General features: G+C 35.1%; 4 protein-coding genes, 1 long non-coding RNA gene and 1 pseudogene across 5 annotated transcripts; 3 read left to right on the top strand and 3 right to left on the bottom strand.

Annotated features, from left to right (window-relative positions):
• The first annotated feature begins 443 nt into the window (after window positions 1-443).
• Window positions 444-4,080, top strand: LOC140755748 (enoyl-CoA delta isomerase 1, mitochondrial-like). Its single transcript, XM_073091059.1, has 6 exons — window positions 444-569; window positions 753-940; window positions 1,215-1,449; window positions 2,872-3,018; window positions 3,256-3,468; window positions 3,696-4,080. Exons 3-6 carry the CDS (start codon window positions 1,216-1,218, stop codon window positions 3,951-3,953), a joined length of 852 nt encoding a protein of 283 aa, XP_072947160.1. The 5' UTR covers window positions 444-569; window positions 753-940; window position 1,215; the 3' UTR covers window positions 3,954-4,080.
• A 43-nt stretch (window positions 4,081-4,123) lies between these two features.
• LOC140755749 (dynein regulatory complex subunit 3-like) lies at window positions 4,124-6,239 on the bottom strand. The gene is made up of 3 exons (XM_073091060.1): window positions 5,895-6,239; window positions 5,322-5,461; window positions 4,124-4,975 (listed from the first exon to the last, which is right to left on the bottom strand). The coding sequence occupies exons 2-3, from the start codon at window positions 5,456-5,458 to the stop codon at window positions 4,831-4,833; spliced, it is 282 nt and encodes a 93-aa protein (XP_072947161.1). The 5' UTR covers window positions 5,459-5,461; window positions 5,895-6,239; the 3' UTR covers window positions 4,124-4,830.
• An 87-nt stretch (window positions 6,240-6,326) lies between these two features.
• LOC140755746 (dynein regulatory complex subunit 3-like) lies at window positions 6,327-8,874 on the bottom strand (annotated as a pseudogene).
• Window positions 8,875-8,887: 13 nt separating this feature from the next.
• On the top strand, window positions 8,888-10,133 carry LOC140755752 (uncharacterized). Its single transcript, XR_012103833.1, has 2 exons — window positions 8,888-9,333; window positions 9,506-10,133. It is a non-coding gene; the product is annotated as an uncharacterized LOC140755752 (long non-coding RNA).
• Window positions 10,134-11,280: 1,147 nt separating this feature from the next.
• Window positions 11,281-15,049, top strand: LOC140755747 (enoyl-CoA delta isomerase 1, mitochondrial-like). Its single transcript, XM_073091058.1, has 5 exons — window positions 11,281-11,468; window positions 11,743-11,977; window positions 13,946-14,092; window positions 14,347-14,559; window positions 14,674-15,049. Exons 2-5 carry the CDS (start codon window positions 11,744-11,746, stop codon window positions 14,929-14,931), a joined length of 852 nt encoding a protein of 283 aa, XP_072947159.1. The 5' UTR covers window positions 11,281-11,468; window position 11,743; the 3' UTR covers window positions 14,932-15,049.
• A 263-nt stretch (window positions 15,050-15,312) lies between these two features.
• LOC140755750 (dynein regulatory complex subunit 3) lies at window positions 15,313-21,567 on the bottom strand. The gene is made up of 9 exons (XM_073091061.1): window positions 21,297-21,567; window positions 20,669-21,036; window positions 19,456-19,628; window positions 18,668-18,877; window positions 18,213-18,353; window positions 17,714-17,915; window positions 16,893-17,078; window positions 16,284-16,423; window positions 15,313-15,933 (listed from the first exon to the last, which is right to left on the bottom strand). Exons 1-9 carry the CDS (start codon window positions 21,394-21,396, stop codon window positions 15,789-15,791), a joined length of 1,665 nt encoding a protein of 554 aa, XP_072947162.1. The 5' UTR covers window positions 21,397-21,567; the 3' UTR covers window positions 15,313-15,788.
• Between the last annotated feature and the right edge of the window lie 349 nt (window positions 21,568-21,916).

The raw sequence follows: 21,916 nt of genomic DNA, 5'->3' as shown, positions 1-21,916 counted from the left end.
ATGAGATTTGGGTGTTTGGAACTTGTATAAGCAAATTTGTTAGGATATTTAGCGATCGTACTTGTACACATCGTCACTGCACACGCCTGGTAATTTGACATTCTTGCAATTGTACTAATAAAAGTTAAATAATTCCCAAGATTTCCTCTGAAGTATGTGTAGCGTCGAAGTTTATTTCTATATTTTCAATGTGTTGACGTCACGCTACGAAATTACACTGTTTTGACGTAACGTTCCGTTTACCGTAATAAAAATATGTATTTTATTAATAAATAGCCCTTTTTTCGAAAAAATGATACGTATATGAATTCATTAAAACAGTTTCCCAAAAAGTGTCAAGTAGCCAATTCAATTTTTTTTCGAGGCATTTCAACTTAGTCAGGCAGGTCAACAACAAATCAGTTATGGTTGCGAAACTTCGATCAACTAGTATTTTTGATCGAAATTGAGAAAGAAGAAGTAGAAAATAATCTAATTTCTCCTATTAAATTATTAAGCTAGATGAGCTGGTGTCTATTCGCGGTGCTTACGCGGCGTAGTCCCAAAATTTGAATGTACCTTTAAAATAGGTAAAGATTTGAAAACTATCCTGTTTAATGTACTTGTATGTATGTTACGTATGTACATATGTATGTATATAATTATATTGACATTTTCAGTTTACAATTTACCCAATCAATAATAATCTTCCTTAAAATATTACTTAACATAATATTTTCAGATTTTTTGACAAAAAATACTAATTTCCGTAGGTGTGGCAACACTTCATCTGATTTAATTTTGGCAAGTCCAAACTCCAACTAAAAGTCTGACAAAATTAATTAACTACAAAAAAACTGTCTATGTAGTGGTTAACTGTGGTAGGTAATAAAAACTCACTACGTTTACAAAGTTTGCTCAAAGACAAAGTCACCACGAAGTGTATAGGTCAATTTAACAGGTAAGAAAAACTTTATTAGAATAAATTATTGTATTGAATAAATAAAAAGAAACCGTTTGTATAATTCAAAATAAATGAGGCTCCGAGAGTCAACAGACCTTATTAAAACAATAATATAAACAGTAGTAATTAATTAGGTAATAAAAAAATAATGTGTAATTTTAACATAACATTAAGTATTATGTTTGTGTTACTTAAGTGTAATATTCATTTTTTTGTTTATAAATAGAATGTAGTTGTTATTATAATCATTATTATTAAAATTCGGTTTTAGGATGTATTTACTAAGACCGGCCGCATACAATGTTAGGAGGATAGTTCCCAGCCTCCGGACAATGGCTGGCCAGGCTGGTCCTCTTACTGATCTAAAGGTAGACAACGATGGAGTAGCAATCCTGACCATGCAGCGGATGCCCGTAAACAGCCTCAACTTGGACCTGCTGCAAGACTTGAGTAAATCATTTGATGAAGTAGCTAAGAACAAAGCTAGAGCCATGATTCTAACATCAGTACGTTTGTATCTTTCATTTTGTTTCTTTTTATTAACACACTTTTTTTTTAATATCAGGTTGATTAGTGAATCATAGTACCGCTCTAAAGGTTATGTCAATGAACTAAAAGCTTCCCGATAATTAGTATGTAGTTTAGCTAGTAATCCAATAGTAATAGTAAAAACCTGATATTCCCGCCTGATGGCAAAACTGAAGAATATGAAGGTGTTTGATGTGGTTGTCAGGTGAATTCTCTCAGTTGTCGGGGATAACTTAACAACATCGGGAATAATTATCATTTGTTTCTAATTTACTGTCAATGGCCGACAACCATTGCTGACAAATGTTAGTTAAGAAGTTGATCCTACATACATTTAATCTTACCGCCCATTGACTACTCTCTTGGGATTCATAAGCAACTAGATGTAATAAGTAACTATTAATGCTACTGATAAGTTCCTTGGCAACTGTAAAGTAATTTATGTATGTACGAAGATACATAAGTTTATGATGCATCAATGCTGTTTATACAGTTGTATTTTGAATGAATAAAATGAAACATGTACATCGGTGACTCAAAGAACAAATTGGACAGCAAAGCAAGTGAATCTCTTCAGAGTTTCACTTGCTTTGCTGTCCAATTTGTTCTAAGCTACAGCTTAATGTCGAAATTACATAACAAATGCTGAAGTGATAGTAGCAATGGGCAGTTATCCTTATAAAAGCATAGTTATCACAAATATGAATAACATACACAATAAATTCTATTGCTAGATTCACTTGAATAAAAATTATATTACTCTTAGATCATAGAGTTTAAGGAAAAGCTCTTAATGGATTTACAAGGTGGAAAATAATTACTGCTTACATTGATGTTGAACTTATTATCACACAAACTCTTCACACCAATTAAGTGTGTTTTATTACTAGAATATATTATATCAATTTTCCACACCTCTATGATAACGACTAAACCTAGCTTGTACATGACATGAAGGATCCCATGATTAGTTATTACACATTTATGTATGAGAGAATTTGTAAATTTAAAGTTTTTAATGGTATTTATATTAATTAGTCTGGAATGCACTAATGTGAAAATTGACTGTCTTTGGAGTTTAAGCCACTCATCAAAATGATGAACGTTGGACCAAGGTCCCAAAAACCCAAAAAACTAACTAACCCAATGTTGGACCCAAAAACTAGATGGTAAAGAGTCTAACATACGACATAAACCCATCAAAAATTTAGCACACAGCTGATTACAAATTATTATTATTATTACCAAATTGCATCAGGAGTTGTTATTATTGATTAATTGTCAAATTTAGAACTTGGCTAGGCAAAAATTCGTTAAGATCGATTATTTACATCCCCTTCAGTATCCCCCAGAAATAATTATATGTAAAGTCGGTTTTTAGATATTTTCATTTCATATAGGCTTCCCGAACTGTTTTTTCTGCTGGCTTAGACATAATGGAAATGTATAAGCCTGATTTGAAGAGGGCTGAAGCATTCTGGTCTACACTGCAAGAAGTTTGGCTAAAACTTTTTGGGGCCAATTTCATCACAGCAGCAGCTATAAACGTTTGTATAAATCATAATACATATATATAAATATTTTCAATTATTTACCATACCATATTTTGAGCCAAATTTCCGGAATTTTGTTTTTATTTTCTTAAAACTTATCTTCGTTGTTTTTTTAAGACGAATATAACGATACCTTAACTTTCGAAATCCTTAAAAAAAGTACAAATCCACAAGATAAGCGCGAAAAACAAACGTTCCTTGGCTGCAATTTTTTTTTAACTATTCTTGTAGGGCCATTCACCCGCCGGCGGATGTCTTCTCTCGATGTCCTGTGAATACAGGGCAATGGTGGCCGGCAAGTACAGCATAGGGCTCAATGAGACAGCCTTGGGTATCATTGCCCCGCCTTGGTTCATGGACACAATGTGCCACACTATTCCTATGAGGCAAGCAGAGTTGGCGCTCACCACGGGCAAGCTGTTCCCTGTTGATGAAGCTTTAAAGGTACATTTGTATTTTAATTAGCAATATTTTATAAAATTGTCGATTTACTATTCCTATGAGGCAAGCAGAGTTGGCACTCACCACGGGCAAACTGTTCCCTGTTGATGAAGCTTTAAAGGTACATTTTAATTAGCAATATTTTATAATTTTGTCGATTTAATAAAAGAAAGGCTGATAAGTTGAGCGTTTTCTTTAGGATCATATGATTTTGACAAAAATTATTCCAGGTGGGCCTGATCGATGAAATTGCGACGGACAAAGATGATGCAATAGCTAAATGCAAAGCATTCATTAAGAAATTCGACAGGATACCACCCTTAGCGCGCTCTATTACAAAGCTGAGTATTAGAGAAGGTCCTTTGAAGAGACTACAGGCGAACAGGAAAGAAGATGTAGCCGAGTTTATTAAGTACGTAGGGAATCCAAAAATACAACAAGGTCTGGAAATGTATATTCAAGCTATGAAGCAGAAAGCAAAGAAATGAACAGAAAGATGCTTGTTGTATCTATGTACCATCATTACCTATATTACATTATACATTTTGTAAATATGTGTATTGATATAAGAATACTATCTGTACATATGTAAAGCAAATATACATTTATTATATATTATAATAGTTTTTTTAGGTTACCACCCTCAAATTTTGCTTACTTAGTTATAATTGGGATACTATGTAGTTTTACAATTTTAATCGACTTTTCATGAAATACGCAATTATTGGGTTAATTATTGTATATTATGTATAGTTTTATTATAATTTAATGATGCATATTACAATTTCATAAAAAAAAGTTTCATGAGGTAGGTAGTCCATTATTAAAGTGAATTATTAACATTTAATTGCTTTAATTTTTTAGCGATATTTGTTTAAAAAAACCCTCATTATAATAACAATTATAATATATTATTGTCAGGTCCAATTATATTATTATATTTAATATATAAAAGTCGTTAAATCATTTATTAATCATAAAGTATATAACAGCCCGAGGCGCTCGTTAAAATTGCCGCCACACAATAAAAATTGTGAAGGAAAATATCGTCTAGTACTAAACAGTCTGAAATGTATAAGGGATCACATTGGCATAAGATGAGCATGGCATATGTAATTAGCCGACAGAATAATGGTCCTTTGATTTTAAAAATTGCCGCTCATTAAGTGCCTGAGCGAACACCTGTGGCACGGCAGAAAATTGTTTATGCGACGAATACAATGATAAGATAACTGTATGAAAATAAAATTTAAATGAAGTTATTCGTTTTCACAAAACAAAGCGGCAGTTTATTAGGCATCCTTGCATCCTTATTTAAATTTTATGTTCATGTACCCATAATTATGTATCTAACACAAATGCATTTCAAAAGTCTTCCCCGAGTAGGGCAGCGGTCTCGGGGTCGACGGTCTCCGTCATGCTCATCTGCATATCCGCCCATTCTTCCCGCTGGTTGTCTATGAAGTAATAAATCACTAGGACTCTGTCCCGGTTGCGCTTGACTTCATTACTGTAAAAATCAAATTGAAATATTTTATACTGTAGAAATTTTAATAATTTTACTTGTATAATAATACTAGCTGGCTCTATTTGTACAATAAAGTATGGCTTTTTAAAATACGACTAGTACTCAGAGCCGTCTTAAGAAATGCCTCCTGGCACGCAAGAATTCGAAGCCCCTTGGTAGATATAATGTAAGGAAAAAAAATCAATGTAGATTTTAGCGAGTCGTGAAAGCTCCTCGTATGTGGGCCTCCTGTGACCTTAGGGTCAATATGAAATAACAAATTAGCCATAATCTGTTATATAGCTAAAGCTTGAAAGACTTTATAGTCTAATTCTTCATAGTTACTCACTCATTAGTTCCTTGCACAAGATCATCCCGCCAGTTGTTCGCGCGCGTCATGAGCAAATCTTCGCGAGCATCAATGAACCTCATGTGATTATCCGACGACTGCGCTACTAGATTCATCATCAAGTCTCTATCCATCATTACCTAGTGCCCAAAACAAAAGTCAAATTAAATAAAAATATTTTAATCATATACGTATAATATCCATAAAAGTAATAGGGTCGTTAAATTATTGAAGTAAGATAAAATATTACCTACGGCATGAAAATTAATATTAAGTATATTTATACTGAATATATTAAATTTTTACGGTCCCTGAGGTGAGAACGTAAATGCACATTTTCTGTAAATAGTATTTTTTTTTATGATACAAAGTTTAAACGTCACATATCCAAATCTTACGAAGAGACGAAAAGCAAAATATTTTTTATTGTAATTTATCTTTAGCAAACATCGGTATGTAAAAGCAAATTTAGCTTGCCAGAAAATTCATAAAGCAATAACGTATTATTGCCTGCTCGAACGTTAAATTGGCTATTTGAGAAAGAAAGATTGAAAGAAAATAACACTCGCTCGCCTCAAACAGTTCAGGTGGCGCATCCCCCAGCAGTATCTCGTTGCCGAGCAGCTTTGACAGCGTCTCGAACTGTCACATGGACCACATGGCCGATCGTTAAATTGGCTATTTTAGAAAGAAAGAAGAAATGAAGGAATATAACGTAGGTTATATACTAGTTTGCTTCAAACAGTTCAGGTGGCGCATCACCCAGTATTATCTTGTTGCCGAGCAGCTTGGAGAGCGTCTTGAACTATCGCATGGACCACGTGACCGAACGTTAAATTGGCTATTAGAGAAAGAAAGAAAGTAACACGAGCTCGCCTCAAACAGTTCAGGTGGCGCATCACCCAGCAGTATCTTGTTGCCGAGCAGAAAGAAAGATTGAAAGAAAGTAAAACGAGCTCGCCTCAAACAGTTCAGTTGGCGCATCACCCAGCAGTATCTTGTTGCCGAGCAGAAAGAAAGATTGAAAGAAAGTAAAACGAGCTCGCCTCAAACAGTTCAGGTGGCGCATCCCCCAGCAGTATCTTGTTGCCGAGCAGCTTGGACAGCGTCGCGAACTGGCTCATGGGCCACATAACCGAACGTTAAATTGGCTATTTGAGAAAGAAAGAAAGTAACACTCGCTCGCCTCAAACAGTTCAGGTGGCGCATCACCCAGCAGTATCTTGTTGCCGAGCAGCTTGGAGAGCGTCTTGAACTATTGCATGGACCACGTGACCGAACGTTTAATTGGCTATTTGAGAAAGAAAGAAAGTAACACTCGCTCGCCTCAAACAGTTCAGGTGGCGCATCCCCCAGCAGTATCTTGTTGCCGAGCAGCTTGGACAGCGTCTCGAACTGGCGCATGGACCACATGCCCTCGTGCTCGCGCCACGCGCCGAACGCGTTGCGAGATACCTCCAGCAGCTTCGTGATCATCTCAGCCATGTTCACCGCGAACTGGACCCTGGACTCCTGGAATATTTATTCGCAAGTCAAAATGGTATACATTATTTTTTATAAGGACATAGGTGTTAATCAAAAGTTACGCTTTAAATCACCCTGTAGGTAATTGTTTTGTACAATAAAAACAGTGATAGCCTAGTGGTTAAGAAACTCCATCGCTCATTCGTGGGGTGCGAGGATCAAATACTAAAGATGCACGCACCTCAGATTTTCAAAGCCATGTGCTAATTAGAAAATAATTATCACTTGCTTAGCAGTCATGGAATACATCGTGAGAAAACCTGCGTAGCCTAAAGACCATAAAGTTCTGTAAAGGTATATGAAGTCTACCAATGTGCACTTGGCCAGCGCGGTAGACTATGGCCTAATCCTTCTCATTTTGAAACAGACCCGTGCCTAGCAACAGGACAGTCATGGGTTGATGATGGACTGGGAACTGGACTTTGCAAGAAGAATCATTGCGCATTTCCTAAACTAAAATTCCTATCTATACTGCCTATAACATTTTACTGTCCTAAAAATACCTCGTTGATTGGAATTAACGCTCTTGCAATTAGTATTTACCACATATTAATTCTCTTATCGACATATAACATGTTCCCAGTACCTCACATTGTTCATACATAATTGCATCTCTATGGTCATCAGTTTCTTCCACAGATCGTACAGCAGATCGTTGAAGGCCTCTCCAACATCCATTATGTTCGGTTCGAGTTGTTCTATCGTGGCTTGTTTTGTAGTGAACTTGCTAATAATCTCATTCATCTGGCCTACTAAAGGCTTTTTCTTTGCTTCGAAATCTCCTACCACTCTAAAAATGATTTTAATAAAATAATTGGATGGTTGGAATGGATTTCACAGCGTATAACATAAATGGGGGTCGGTATACAAGCAACCACTCTTTTTCGGCGTTTTTCGCTTTTTCTAATAAACCGCTATATGTAGACCGTTCAAATTTTCACAATGCGTTTACTTCTATGACTGCTAAGATATCAAATTATATAAATAAATGAATGCAAATATATATAATGAATGAAAATTTGGTGATACGGAATCCTTCATGTGCGAGTTCAACTCTCACTTGACCAATTATATAAATCTAACTTACTCCTTGCTTCTTTTAACACTGTCTTCCAAAGCATTGTCAACCAGATCCTTGAAAAGTTTGATTTCGTGTTGCCTTGTGTTGTACGCCCCTTGTGCAAACTCCACCAGGCCAGCCATTGTCTCTACGTATTGTTCTTTGTACCTGATGTGAAATAACCTTTTAATTATCTGGTACTTTTCAAGGCCTTTCTCATATATTTGTATATGCGATACCAAAACATAAAAAGCTGTTTTTTACCCGACTGCTTCGGGTAATCGGCCGAATGTTTTTCAAGTATGCAGGTATGTATAATTTTATGGTGTTCTAGGTCGTAAAGTACAGCACAAAATGCTTGACGAATTTTAATATATGAGGTGTTATTGAATTCGTTAAAATTTTAGTCTAAATTGTGTGCGTAAAAACGGCTTATTCAAATAGATAGGATTTTCATAAAAACACAGAGGGTAAGTATTTACTGTTCATAAAATCCGACTAGTTCTCCTCCAATTTTAAGCAGGAGTGAACCATCTGGATCCTTCTCGAACATAGATTCTATCAGCTCCGGGCCACTGAGGTATTCCACAAATGACAGAGCGTAGAATTCCACTCTGGCGTCATACTCCTCCTTAGCTAATCTTTCCTTCTCTGCTTTTTCATCCGCTTCGTCTAGTTTTCTTAATAAGCCTCTGCAATATTTATGTAATGAAAATGAAATGTCATAATGTAGGTATGAAAGCGGTAATTAAAATGGTGCTAGGCGGTGTGTAAGCGGGAGATTAAACAGTTATTATACCTAAATAACCGGCCAAGTGTAACTCGGAGTCGCGCATTGAGTGTTCCACTTACAAACATTTGTTATATGTATGTAAGTTAAATATTTTTCGGGTTCCATAAAGAAAGTAACTAAGTAGTCCGTCTGCGTTTCTGTCCTCCATTTGAAGGGTTGTAATATTTTAGTTGTAATAATAGTTGGGATAATAGTTGGGATATTTACCGTGGATTCAATTGGGTACTTGACACTAATAACAATAAAATATGAAATATGATCGATACGATAGCTTATAAGTAAACATAAATTATGCAATATTTAGTTTAATTTTTAATACACTATAAGTATCTTTATTTCTAAAAAGAAATTTTCGATTTTATATCTGTCGGTTGTAAATTCCAAAACGGGAACAGTGCTGCTTGAAATGTCATGTGACGTCACCACACGCATAATAAACAAGACAAATAATAATTATATCGTTTGCTGTTAGGTGGCTGTTAGAGTTGGTTGAATTTATGTTGTGAACCGATATAAATCCACACTATATTAAAGTTGATAGCGTATATCTGCTTAAAGAAGATATACAATGCAATAAATAAAAATGAATACAAAAACTTCCGCGAAATAACCTATGGAAATCACAAATAAACAACGTAAGTAAAATAATCTTTACATTTAATCATTTCGGACAGTTAAAACATTTCTTAGCCGACTTCCGATAGAAGAAAGGTTATGTTTTAGTGATTATCAAGCTTTTTTAAATTATACTTATATTGTTATGTGAACTGCTTTAAGGTTATTTATTGGTTATATTTATAATTTCAGATCCTCGCGACAGCATTATAGTGACGACGCTATAGGGTATGTGCAGTTTAAGAAGAAGGCAAGCTTGTGTTTCATGAAAAGTAAAAGTTGTCCTGAACACAAGGTACATCAGATGTCATGCACAGTGTCTATGATTGTATATGAAAAGGAAAGTATTAAATGTGATTACTGTCCTGCCTCCCAAGGATGCTGCAAACATACAGTAGCATTTTTAATGTGGAGTTGTAGAAGAAGTGAGGAACCAAAAGTTTCGAAAGTGTATAGACAGTAGTTCTTTACTTGCATAGACTACCCAAAAAGATGAAGGAAGGAAAACTACAATACAGTTGCTGTAATTGGACTACAGATTTAATTATGAAAATGACAGTGATAAAAAAAAAATATTCAGTTGTTACAGAAAATAATTTTAGGAATTAGGAAAAGCATTAACGCAAGCAGCACACAAATTCAGCTTAGCAAGAGCTTCAATATAAACGAAGGAAATAACAGCTTCAGAATGCTTTGAGGTGATCTGTAGTAATTATTGTAACTGTAACATATGACGATAAATATATAAAAAAGTTCTACTGTGTGTACTCAATAGAACCATATAAACCAAATAAACAAATAAAAGACTAATATTAGCAAATCATGTATTTTTAATTATACAGTCCTGTAAGTTAATCAGTGCACATGCACAAGCAATAATAACACAGTCATGAAATATTTTAATTGTGTCCTATTAATTACAGAATGGGCCTTAAAACAGAATTCTCATAGTCGTCTTATAATTCTATTCTTATCATAGACATCTATATATTATATTTAATATATGAATACTTCCACTTGCTGTTTTGTTTTGATTACGTCCCGTTCCAATGATTTGGAATTGACGAATAACTTGAAAGTTACTAAATTTATTCCTTTTTCTCAATAATACTTCTCTTACATAAATAGTATAAAATCTCATTGCTTGCAAACAGAGGATTTAAACATATAAGAATCTGCAAGTTCTTTAACGTTTATGAGATTTGGGTGTTTGGAACTTGTATAAGCAAATTTGTTAGGATATTTAGCGATCGTACTTGTACACATCGTCACTGCACACGCCTTGTAATTTGACATTCTTGCAATTGTACTAATAAAAGTTAAATAATTCCCAAGATTTCCTCTGAAGTATGTGTAGCGTCGAAGTTTATTTCTATATTTTCAATGTGTTGACGTCACGCTACGAAATTACACTGTTTTGACGTAACGTTCCGTTTACCGTAATAAAAATATGTATTTTATTAATAAATAGCCCTTTTTTCGAAAAAATGATCAATGAAAGGCATATATAATACGTATATGAATTCATTAAAACAGTTTCCCAAAAAGTGTCAAGTAGCCAATTCAATTTTTTTTCGAGGCATTTCAACTTAGTCAGGCAGGTCAACAACAAATCAGTTATGGTTGCGAAACTTCGATCAACTAGTATTTTTGATCGAAATTGAGAAAGAAGAAGTAGAAAATAATCTAATTTCTCCTATTAAATTATTAAGCTAGATGAGCTGGTGTCTATTCGCGGTGCTTACGCGGCGTAGTCCCAAAATTTGAATGTACCTTTAAAATAGGTAAAGATTTGAAAACTATCCTGTTTAATGTACTTGTATGTATGTTACGTATGTACATATGTATGTATATAATTATATTGACATTTTCAGTTTACAATTTACCCAATCAATAATAATCTTCCTTAAAATATTACTTAACGTAATATTTTCAGATTTTTTGACAAAAAATACTAATTTCCGTAGGTGTGGCAACACTTCATCTGATTTAATTTTGGCAAGTCCAAACTCCAACTAAAAGTCTGACAAAATTAATTAACTACAAAAAAACTGTCTATGTAGTGGTTAACTGTGGTAGGTAATAAAAACTCACTACGTTTACAAAGTTTGCTCAAAGACAAAGTCACCACGAAGTGTATAGGTCAATTTAACAGGTAAGAAAAACTTTATTAGAATAAATTATTGTATTGAATAAATAAAAAGAAACCGTTTGTATAATTCAAAATAAATGAGGCTCCGAGAGTCAACAGACCTTATTAAAACAATAATATAAACAGTAGTAATTAATTAGGTAATAAAAAAATAATGTGTAATTTTAACATAACATTAAGTATTATGTTTGTGTTACTTAAGTGTAATATTCATTTTTTTGTTTATAAATAGAATGTAGTTGTTATTATAATCATTATTATTAAAATTCGGTTTTAGGATGTATTTACTAAGACCGGCCGCATACAATGTTAGGAGGATAGTTCCCAGCCTCCGGACAATGGCTGGCCAGGCTGGTCCTCTTACTGATCTAAAGGTAGACAACGATGGAGTAGCAATCCTGACCATGCAGCGGATGCCCGTAAACAGCCTCAACTTGGACCTGCTGCAAGACTTGAGTAAATCATTTGATGAAGTAGCTAGGAACAAAGCTAGAGCCATGATTCTAACATCAGTACGTTTGTATCTTTCGTTTTGTTTTTTTTTTATTAACACACTTTTTTTTAATATCAGGTTGATTAGTGAATCATAGTACCGCTCTAAAGGTTATGTCAATGAACTAAAAGCTTCCCGATAATTAGTATGTAGTTTAGCTAGTAATCCAATAGTAATAGTAAAAACCTGATATTCCCGCCTGATGGCAAAACTGAAGAATATGAAGGTGTTTGATGTGGTTGTCAGGTGAATTCTCTCAGTTGTCAGGGATAACTTAACAACATCGGGAATAATTATCATTTGTTTCTAATTTACTGTCAATGGCCGACAACCATTGCTGACAAATGTTAGTTAAGAAGTTGATCCTACATACATTTAATCTTACCGCCCATTGACTACTCTCTTGGGATTCATAAGCAACTAGATGTAATAAGTAACTATTAATGCTACTGATAAGTTCCTTGGCAACTGTAAAGTAATTTATGTATGTACGAAGATACATAAGTTTATGATGCATCAATGCTGTTTATACAGTTGTATTTTGAATGAATAAAATGAAACATGTACATCGGTGACTCAAAGAACAAATTGGACAGCAAAGCAAGTGAATCTCTTCAGAGTTTCACTTGCTTTGCTGTCCAATTTGTTCTAAGCTACAGCTTAATGTCGAAATTACATAACAATTGCTGAAGTGATAGTAGCAATGGGCAGTTATCCTTATAAAAGCATAGTTATCACAAATATGAATAACATACACAATAAATTCTATTGCTAGATTCACTTGAATAAAAATTATATTACTCTTAGATCATAGAGTTTAAGGAAAAGCTCTTAATGGATTTACAAGGTGGAAAATAATTACTGCTTACATTGATGTTGAACTTATTATCACACAAACTCTTCACACCAATTAAGTGTGTTTTATTACTAGAATATATTATATCAATTTTCCACACCTCTATGATAACGACTAAACCTAGCTTGTACATGACATGAAGGATCCCATGATTAGTTATTACACATTTATGTATGAGAGAATTTGTAAATTTAAAGTTTTCAATGGTATTTATATTTAGTCTGGAATGCACTAATGTGAAAATTGACTGTCTTTGGAGTTTAAGCCACTCATCAAGATGATGAATGTTGGACCAAGGTCCCAAAAACCCAAAAAACTAACTAACCCAACGTTGGACCCAAAAAACTAGATGGTAAAGAGTCTAACATACGACATAAACCCATAAAAATGTTTGTACACAGCTGATAACAAATTATTATTATTATTACCAAATTACAACAGGAGTTGTTATTATTGATTAATTGTCAAATTTAGAACTTGGTTAGGCAAAAATTCGTTAAGATCGATTATTTACGATTCCTTTCAGCATCCCCCAGAAATAATTATATGTAAAGTCGGTAAGAACAAAAACTAGTCAAGTTTTTTTTTATAATATAAGAGTAGCAGACGAGCATGCAGTCCACCTGATGGTAAGTGGCTACTGCCGCCCATGGACATCTGTTTTAAACCCCAGATAGGATTAGATATTCCTACCTGAGGTCGGCCACAGATGCGCCGCTACCCCTGAGGACTAAGCTGGAATGCCTCGGAAAAGTCTTTCTCCCTTACCACACCCTTCAAACCGGAATACAGCAGCACCTAACACTGCAGTTATTAGGTAGAAATAGGTGTGGCGGTGGTGCCGCCGGAGTCGAACGGGTTCTACCACCTTCATTCAATTCAAGTACATAATTACAAGCTCATGGATTGTATCAATATATTATAATTATACCTACATCCTGCTTAAAATTGTAACAACTCAAATAGTTTTAAATTGAAAATACTTTAATAAATTACTCAGGAAATCCAAGACAATGATATGTTATTTGGTAATGGATGTAAATCAAGCAATTATTACAGTATGTTTTTGATGCATTATATTTATGTTTATTGTTTTATGAAGGTGTTTTTAGATATTTTCATTTCATATAGGCTTCCCCAACTGTTTTTTCTGCTGGCTTAGACATAATGGAAATGTATAAGCCTGATTTGAAGAGGGCTGAAGCATTCTGGTCTACACTGCAAGAAGTTTGGCTAAAACTTTTTGGGGCCAATTTCATCACAGCAGCAGCTATAAACGTTTGTATAAATCATAATACATATATATAAATATTTTCAATTATTTACCATACCATGTTTTGCGCCAAATATCCGGAATTTTGTTTTTATTTTTTTAAAACTTATCTTCGTTGTTTTTGTAAGACGAATATGTCGATACCTTAACTTTCGAAATCCTTAAAAAAAAAGTACAAATACACAAGATAAGCGCGAAAAACAAACGTTCCTTGGTTGCATTTTTTTTAACTATATCTATGTGTGTACTATTCTTGTAGGGCCATTCACCCGCCGGCGGATGTCTTCTCTCGATGTCGTGTGAATACAGGGCAATGGTGGCCGGCAAGTACAGCATAGGGCTAAATGAGACCGCTTTGGGTATCATTGCTCCGACTTGGTTCATGGACACAATGTGCCACACTATTCCTATGAGGCAAGCAGAGTTGGCGCTCACCACGGGCAAGCTGTTCCCTGTTGATGAAGCTTTAAAGGTACATTTGTATTTTAATTAGCAATATTTTATAATTTGGTCAATTTAATAAAAAAAGTCTGATAAGTTGAGCGTTTTCTTTAGGATCATATGATTTTGACAAAAATTATTCCAGGTGGGCCTGATCGATGAAATTGCGACGGACAAAGATGATGCAATAGCTAAATGCAAAGCATTCATTAAGAAATTCGACAGGATACCACCCCTAGCGCGCTCTATTACAAAGCTGAGTATTAGAGAAGGTCCTTTGAAGAGACTACAGGCGACCAGAAAAGAAGATGTAGCCGAGTTTATTAAGTACGTAGGGAATCCAAAAATACAACAAGGTCTGGAAATGTATATTCAAGCTATGAAGCAGAAAGCAAAGAAATGAACAGAAAGATGCTTGTTGTATCTATGTACCATCATTATATTACATTTTTTGTAAATATTTGTATTGATATAAGAATACTATCTGTACATATGTAAGGCAAATATACATTTATTATATATTATAATCGTTTTTTTAGGTTACCACCCTCATATTTTGCTTATTTAGTTATAATTGGGATACTATGTAGTTTTACAATTTTAATCGACTTTTCATGAGATACGCAATTATTGAGTTAATTATTGTATATTATGTATAGTTTTATTATAATTTAATGATGCATATTTTAATTTCATAAAAAAAAGTTTCATGAGGCATAACATTTAATTGCTTTAATTTTTTAGCGATATTTTTTAAAAAAAACCTCATTATAATAACAATTATAATATATTATTGTCAGGTCCAATTATATTATTATCTTTAATATATAAAAGTCGTTAAAACATTTATTAATCATAAAGTGTATTATGGCGTAGCGTGAGTCCAAACAGCCCGATACGCTCGTTAAAATTGCCGCCACACAATAAAAATAGTGAAGGAAAATATCGTCTAGTACTAAACAGTCTGAAATGTATAAGGGATCACATTGGCATAAGATGAGCATGGCATATGCAATTAGCCGACAGAATAATGGTCTTTGATTTTAAAAATTGCCGCTCATTAAGTGCCTGAGCGAACAGCTGTGGCACGCAGAAGATTGTTTATGCAACGAATACAATAAATGTATGAAAATAAAATTTAAATTTAAATGAAGTAATTCGTTTTCACAAAACAAAGCAGCAGTTTATTAAGCATCCGTGCATCCTTATTTTAATTTTATGTTCATGTACGCATAATTATGTACCTAACACAAATGCATTTCAAAAGTCTTCCCCGAGTAGGGCAGCGGTCTCGGGGTCGACGGTCTCCGTCATGCTCATCTGCATATCCGCCCATTCTTCCCGCTGGTTGTCTATGAAGTAATAAATCTCTAGGACTCTGTCCCGGTTGCGCTTGATTTCATTACTGTAAAATATCAAATTGAAATATTTTATACTGTGGAAATTTTAATAATTTTACTTGTATAATAATACTATGTAGCTGGCTTTATTTGTACAATAAAGTATGGCTTTTTAAAATACGACTAGTACTCAGAGCCGTCTTAAGAAATGCCTCCTGGCATAAAAGAATTCGAAGCCCCTTGGTAGATATAATGTAAGGCAAAAAATTAACGTAGATTTTAGCGTGTCGTGTAAGCTCTTCGTATGTCGGCCTCCTGTGACCTTAGGGTCACTATGAAATAACACATTAGCCATAATCTGTTATATAGCTAAAGCTTGAAAGACTTCATAGTCTAATTCTTTATAGTTACTCACTCATTAGTTCCTTGCACAAGATCATCCCGCCAGTTGTTCGCGCGCGTCATGAGCAAATCTTCGCGAGCATCGATGAACCTCATGTGATTATCCGACGACTGAGCTACTAGATTCATCATCAAGTCTCTATCCATCATTACCTAGTGCCCAAAACAAATTAATTAAGAATATTTTAATAATATACTTATAATATCCATAAAAGTAATAGGGTCGTTAAATTATTGAAGTAAGATAAAATATTACCTACGGTATGAAAATGAATATTAAGTATATTTGCACATTTTCTGTAAATAGTATTTTTTTTATGATACAAAGTTTAAACGTCACATAACGTGCAAATCTTACGAAGAGACTTTGGCAAAGGGAGATCTCCTGCCGGGTTAGGTGATCATGCCCGGGGAGCGGCCGTGCTCCAACAGTCTCAGTTCGGAGCCTGTATATATGCCAGATGTTTAGAAAACTTGGATAGCGTGATTCAGCAGCGCCATCGAAAAGCATTTTTAGCTTGCCAGAAAATTCATAAAAATATAACGTATTATTGCTTGCTCGAACGTTAAATTGGCTATTTGAGAAAGAAAGAAGGATTGAAAGAAAGTAACACTCGCTCGCCTCAAACAGTTCAGGTGGCGCATCCCCCAGCAGTATCTTGTTGCCGAGCAGCTTGGACAGCGTCTCGAACTGGCGCATGGACCACATGCCCTCGTGCTCGCGCCACGCGCCGAACGCGTTGCGAGACACCTCCAGCAGCTTCGTGATCATCTCAGTCATGTTCACCGCGAATTGGACCCTCGACTCCTGGAATATTTATTAGCAAGTTAAAGTGGTTTGTAATAGGTGTACATTATTTATAAGGACATTTGTGTTAATCAAAAGAATGAAGTGAAGTATTGTAACAAAAGCAGCAGTGGTTATCCTGCTAAGGTTATCCTAGTGGTTAAGGAACTCCATCTCTCATTCGTGCGAGTCCATCTCTCAGTAGGGTGCAAGGATCAAATCCTAAAGACGCATGCACCTCCGATTTTCAAAGCCATGTGCTAATTAGAAAGTAATTATCACTTGCTTAACAGTGATGATTACATCGTGAGAAAACCTGCATAGCCGAAAGATCATAAAGTTCTGAAAAGGCATATGAAGTCTGCCAATGTGCACTTGGCCAGCGCGGTAGACTATAGCCTAATCCTTCTCATTTTGAAACAGACCTGTGCCCAGCAACGCGACAGTCATGGGTTGATGATGAAGTAACTGCACCTGTTGCCCATAACTGAACTTTGCAAGAAGAATCATTGCGCATTTCCTAAACTAAAATTCCTATCTATACTGCCTATAACATTTTACCGTCCTAAAAATACCTCGTTGATTGGAATTAACGCTCTTGCAATTAGTATTTACCACATTAATTCTCTTATCGACATATAACATGTTCCCAGTACCTCACATTGTTCATACAATTGCATCTCTATGGTCATCAGTTTCTTCCACAGATCGTACAGCAGATCGTTGAAGGCCTCTCCAACATCCATTATGTTCGGTTCGAGTTGTTCTATCGTGGCTTGTTTTGTAGTGAACTTGCTAATAATCTCATTCATCTGGCCTACTAAAGGCTTTTTCTTTGCTTCGAAATCTCCTACCACTCTAAAAATGATTTTAATAAAATAATTTGATGGTTAGAATGGATTTCACAGCGTGTAACATAAATGGGGGTCGGTATACAAGCAACCACTCTTTTTCGGCGTTTTTCGCTTTTTCTAATAAACCGCTATATGTAGACCGTTCAAATTTTCACAATGCGTTTACTTCTATGACTGCTAAGATATCAAATAATATAAATAAATGAATGCAAATATATATAATGAATGAAAATTTGGTGATACGGAACCCTCCATGTGCGAGTTCAAATCTCACTTGACCAATTATATAAATCTAACTTACTCCTTGCTTCTTTTAACACTGTCTTCCAAAGCATTGTCAACCAGATCCTTGAACAGTTTGATTTCGTGTTGCCTTGTGTTGTACGCTCCTTGTGCAAACTCCACCAGGCCAGCCATTGTCTCTACGTATTGTTCTTTGTACCTGATGAAAAATAACCTTTTAATTATCTGGTACTTTTCAAGGCCTTTCTCATATATTTGTATATGCGGTACCAAAACATAAAAAGCTGTTTTTTACCCGACTGCTTCGGGTAATCGGCCGAATGTTTTTCAAGTATGTAGGTATGTATAATTTTATAGTGTGCTAGGTCGCAAAGTACAGCCCAAAATGCTTGACGAATTTTAATATATGAGGTGTTATTGAATTCGTTAAAATTTTAGTCTAAATTGTGTGCGTGAAAACGGCTTATTCAAATAGATAGGATTTTCATAAAAACACAGAGGATAAGTATTTACTGTTCATAAAATCCGACTAGTTCGCCTCCAATTTTAAGCAGGAGTGAACCATCTGGATCCTTCTCGAACATAGATTCTATCAGCTCCGGGCCACTGAGGTATTCCACAAATGACAGGGCGTAGAATTCCACTCTAGCGTCATACTCCTCCTTAGCCAATCTTTCCTTCTCTGCTTTTTCATCCGCTTCGTCTAGTTTTCTTAATAAACCTCTGTAGTATAATAAAATTTCATTACTATCTATAGGAGTATGTAAAGGATAAATATATGTCCCTTCGTGGTATAGGGCGGTGTGCAAGCAGGAGATTGAAGAGTTAATGCAATTTAGGAAGGTCCGCCAAAGAAAGTAGCAGCCGCCTTCGACTAGATACACTGTTTTTAGACCCATGTCATCATAAGTAACTTTCTACGCGCTTAACCCCTCACTTGGATTCCCGGCCATGGGTGTCATGGACACCTTATGTATCCAAAATAAATTCTACACGTATCCAAGTTTAGGCCCTGGCCCGTGATTGTCATAACGGTGAAGTGACCGTTACGCCACAAGGAATTATCGGAGGAATTTTGGATGAAAGCAAATATTTCCTGGCATGTAACAACTACAAATGCTGCGCTCAGATGATCCTTCTAAATCCTTGTCGAACATCGAAGTGTCTGTTATACAGTAGTTATGTGTGTGCGGGTGAAAAAATATTTTGCATCCTGTCGTTTACGTGTTATGATACGCGCACATTTTAAATTTTCTAACAAGTGTCAATAATGTCGAATCGATATTGTATTTTAATCTCACCGAAACACAGCTCTTCCGTTTTCCCTGTCATCTTCAGAAATAATTTTGTAATCCAAATATGTGACTCTGGTAAGAGCGGATTTGAGAAATTCATACGTCATGGGATCGTCGCAGCACGGATTGCCCTTAAAGCTTACTGATCGAAGTTTCCGAAACCTTCTTAGATATGCCATCTGTAACGAGAAAACATAAATTACTCTTTAGAATTACATATTTAATAACCTTCATAACATATGGTATGTTATGAAGGTTATTAAATATGTAATTTCATAACGTATGGAGAAACTCAATCTTAGCATTAAGACGTTATACCTAAATAACCGGCCAAGTGTGACTCGGAGTCGCGCATTGAGTGTTCCACTTACAAACATTTGTTATATGTATGTAAGTTAAATATAAACAATAATTTTCGGGTTCTTTAAAGAAAGTAACTAAGTAGTCCGTCTGCGTTTCGGTCCTCCATTTGAAGGGTTGTATCATTGGAATCGTGATATACCAATAGGCGACCGAATAGGCATCTCAGTTCCCCTATACCTATGGATACCCTTTTATTTTTTTTTCGAGGGGGAAACCTTCAAAAGGTACCCGACGACGTGGGAGCGACGCCGGGTTATGCGGGATTTTTACCGCACTAAAACCCCCCCGGTGGCCGTCCTCAACGCTTGTTGGAGAACTCCGGGATCTCCGGACACAACCGGAGTCCTCCAAGCGCGATGCCCCGATCGAGCTCTACCCTGGGGGAACAATTTCTGCTCCTCCCACACCATGTAGTGTTTACGACGGTATGCGACCACACATACCGCCGTCCTTCCCGGGGTCGCTTGCTGGACGGTTCAGGCTCCCACTCTGGCCGCCCGCAACCCCGGAAGCCCCCTTTTAGTCGCCTCCTACGACAGGTAGGGGATACCGTAGCTCTATTCTAGTCCCGGAACTACAGGGACAACCTATGAATACCCTGAATATAACAAATAAATACCAAGAGTGGTTCTCATCCAAGTATTTTTTCAATGTTTCAAGAAGAGACAGCCGTGATGAACCGTTTAAGTACAGATTGAATCCAACTCGCACTTGACCGGTTACATTATTATTTCAGCATAATTTAAAGTACATAAGGCATATCTTTCACCGATTTTTAAACCTTAAATTTATTGCAAATCTTTAAACTACGATAAGTGAACTTGTCAAATATAACTTCACGACGTTAATTACGCACCTCCTTAAAATCTTCAATAAGATTATCTCCAATGCTAAACACTAGTATTTTTTCTAGTGTTTCCATGTTTTCTAATTTCCTTATTTTATTGTGAAAAAGTGTAAGAACTTCCAAATTGACTAGAGCTTCTAGATTCTCAATTTTTTCAATTTTATTGAAAGACAAATCTAGTTCATTAAGACCCGTTAATTGTTCTAAGTTTTCGATTTTTTCGATTAAGTTATGAGCTAAAGTTAATTTTCGAAGTGACTTTAACATCCAGAGATGGTCTATTCGTAATATATTTTGAAATTCCAGTCTAACTATCGGCGCTTCATCTAAATGCACGCCTTCTTCAGCAAAAAGTCTTCCTGCTTCTTCAGTAGGGCCTGAAAAACAATTAAAAATTCGTAGGATGCCTTCTATAAACTATATATATATAGATATGTTCTATTAAAAATGTCGAAAACATCAATGTTATGGATTTAATAATTGGGTGAACTAATTTTCATGTTCGTGATACAAGTTTATTCAGTGGCGTAACATTTTGAATTTACCCCGACTTCCAATTTGAATTTACTCTCTAGACTTATAATTTTAATTACAGACTCAGCTAATCAGTGCAAAATAAACATCAAAAGAACATTACCATATTCCAAAATACAGCGCGTAAGCATAGCATTATCTATTACACCCGGCTCGATGTCGGGGTGAATAATTAAACTATTCAATGACCGTTTTTCAGTCATTGTAAATGTTTCGTTACAATAACCTGTTGATTGTTACATTAAGAGCAAAAATATATAAAAGATAATCGGTAGAATGAACAAAGCTAATTATTTATACCAGTTGCCTGCAGGCTATTAGGTAAATAAATATTTGTGGTTGCTAGGATACGTTTATGTTTTACTCAATTTCTCATCAAAGAAAGTGGGTCCACCCAAAGAGTATAGTAATCTGGTCCACCTCTACAACTTTTAAATCAAAACACATTTTCGTAGATACCAAAACGCAAATCAATAAACTAATTAGATTTTCTACATTGAAGTTCTAGGTCATTTCGTTTTCTAAAATACCTATTCAAAATTTGAAAACAAGTTATTATAGTTTAAAACATGGAACAGAAAAAGCAATCTCTACTATGGTTTAAAAGTTATATAAAAATAATTCATAAAATTTATTTTAAATAAATAGCAGATAGATATTGTAGTTTTAATTAAACAAAATTAAATTAACTAAAAAAAGTGGGCACTTTATGTAAGACTATTT

This window comes from Epargyreus clarus, unplaced genomic scaffold (assembly GCF_041222505.1).
Source record: "Epargyreus clarus isolate Ecla_fem2 unplaced genomic scaffold, WU_Ecla_fem_2.2 ptg000034l, whole genome shotgun sequence".
Taxonomy (NCBI): Eukaryota; Metazoa; Arthropoda; class Insecta; order Lepidoptera; family Hesperiidae; genus Epargyreus; species Epargyreus clarus.
This window is presented reverse-complemented; position numbering and strand designations above follow the sequence as displayed.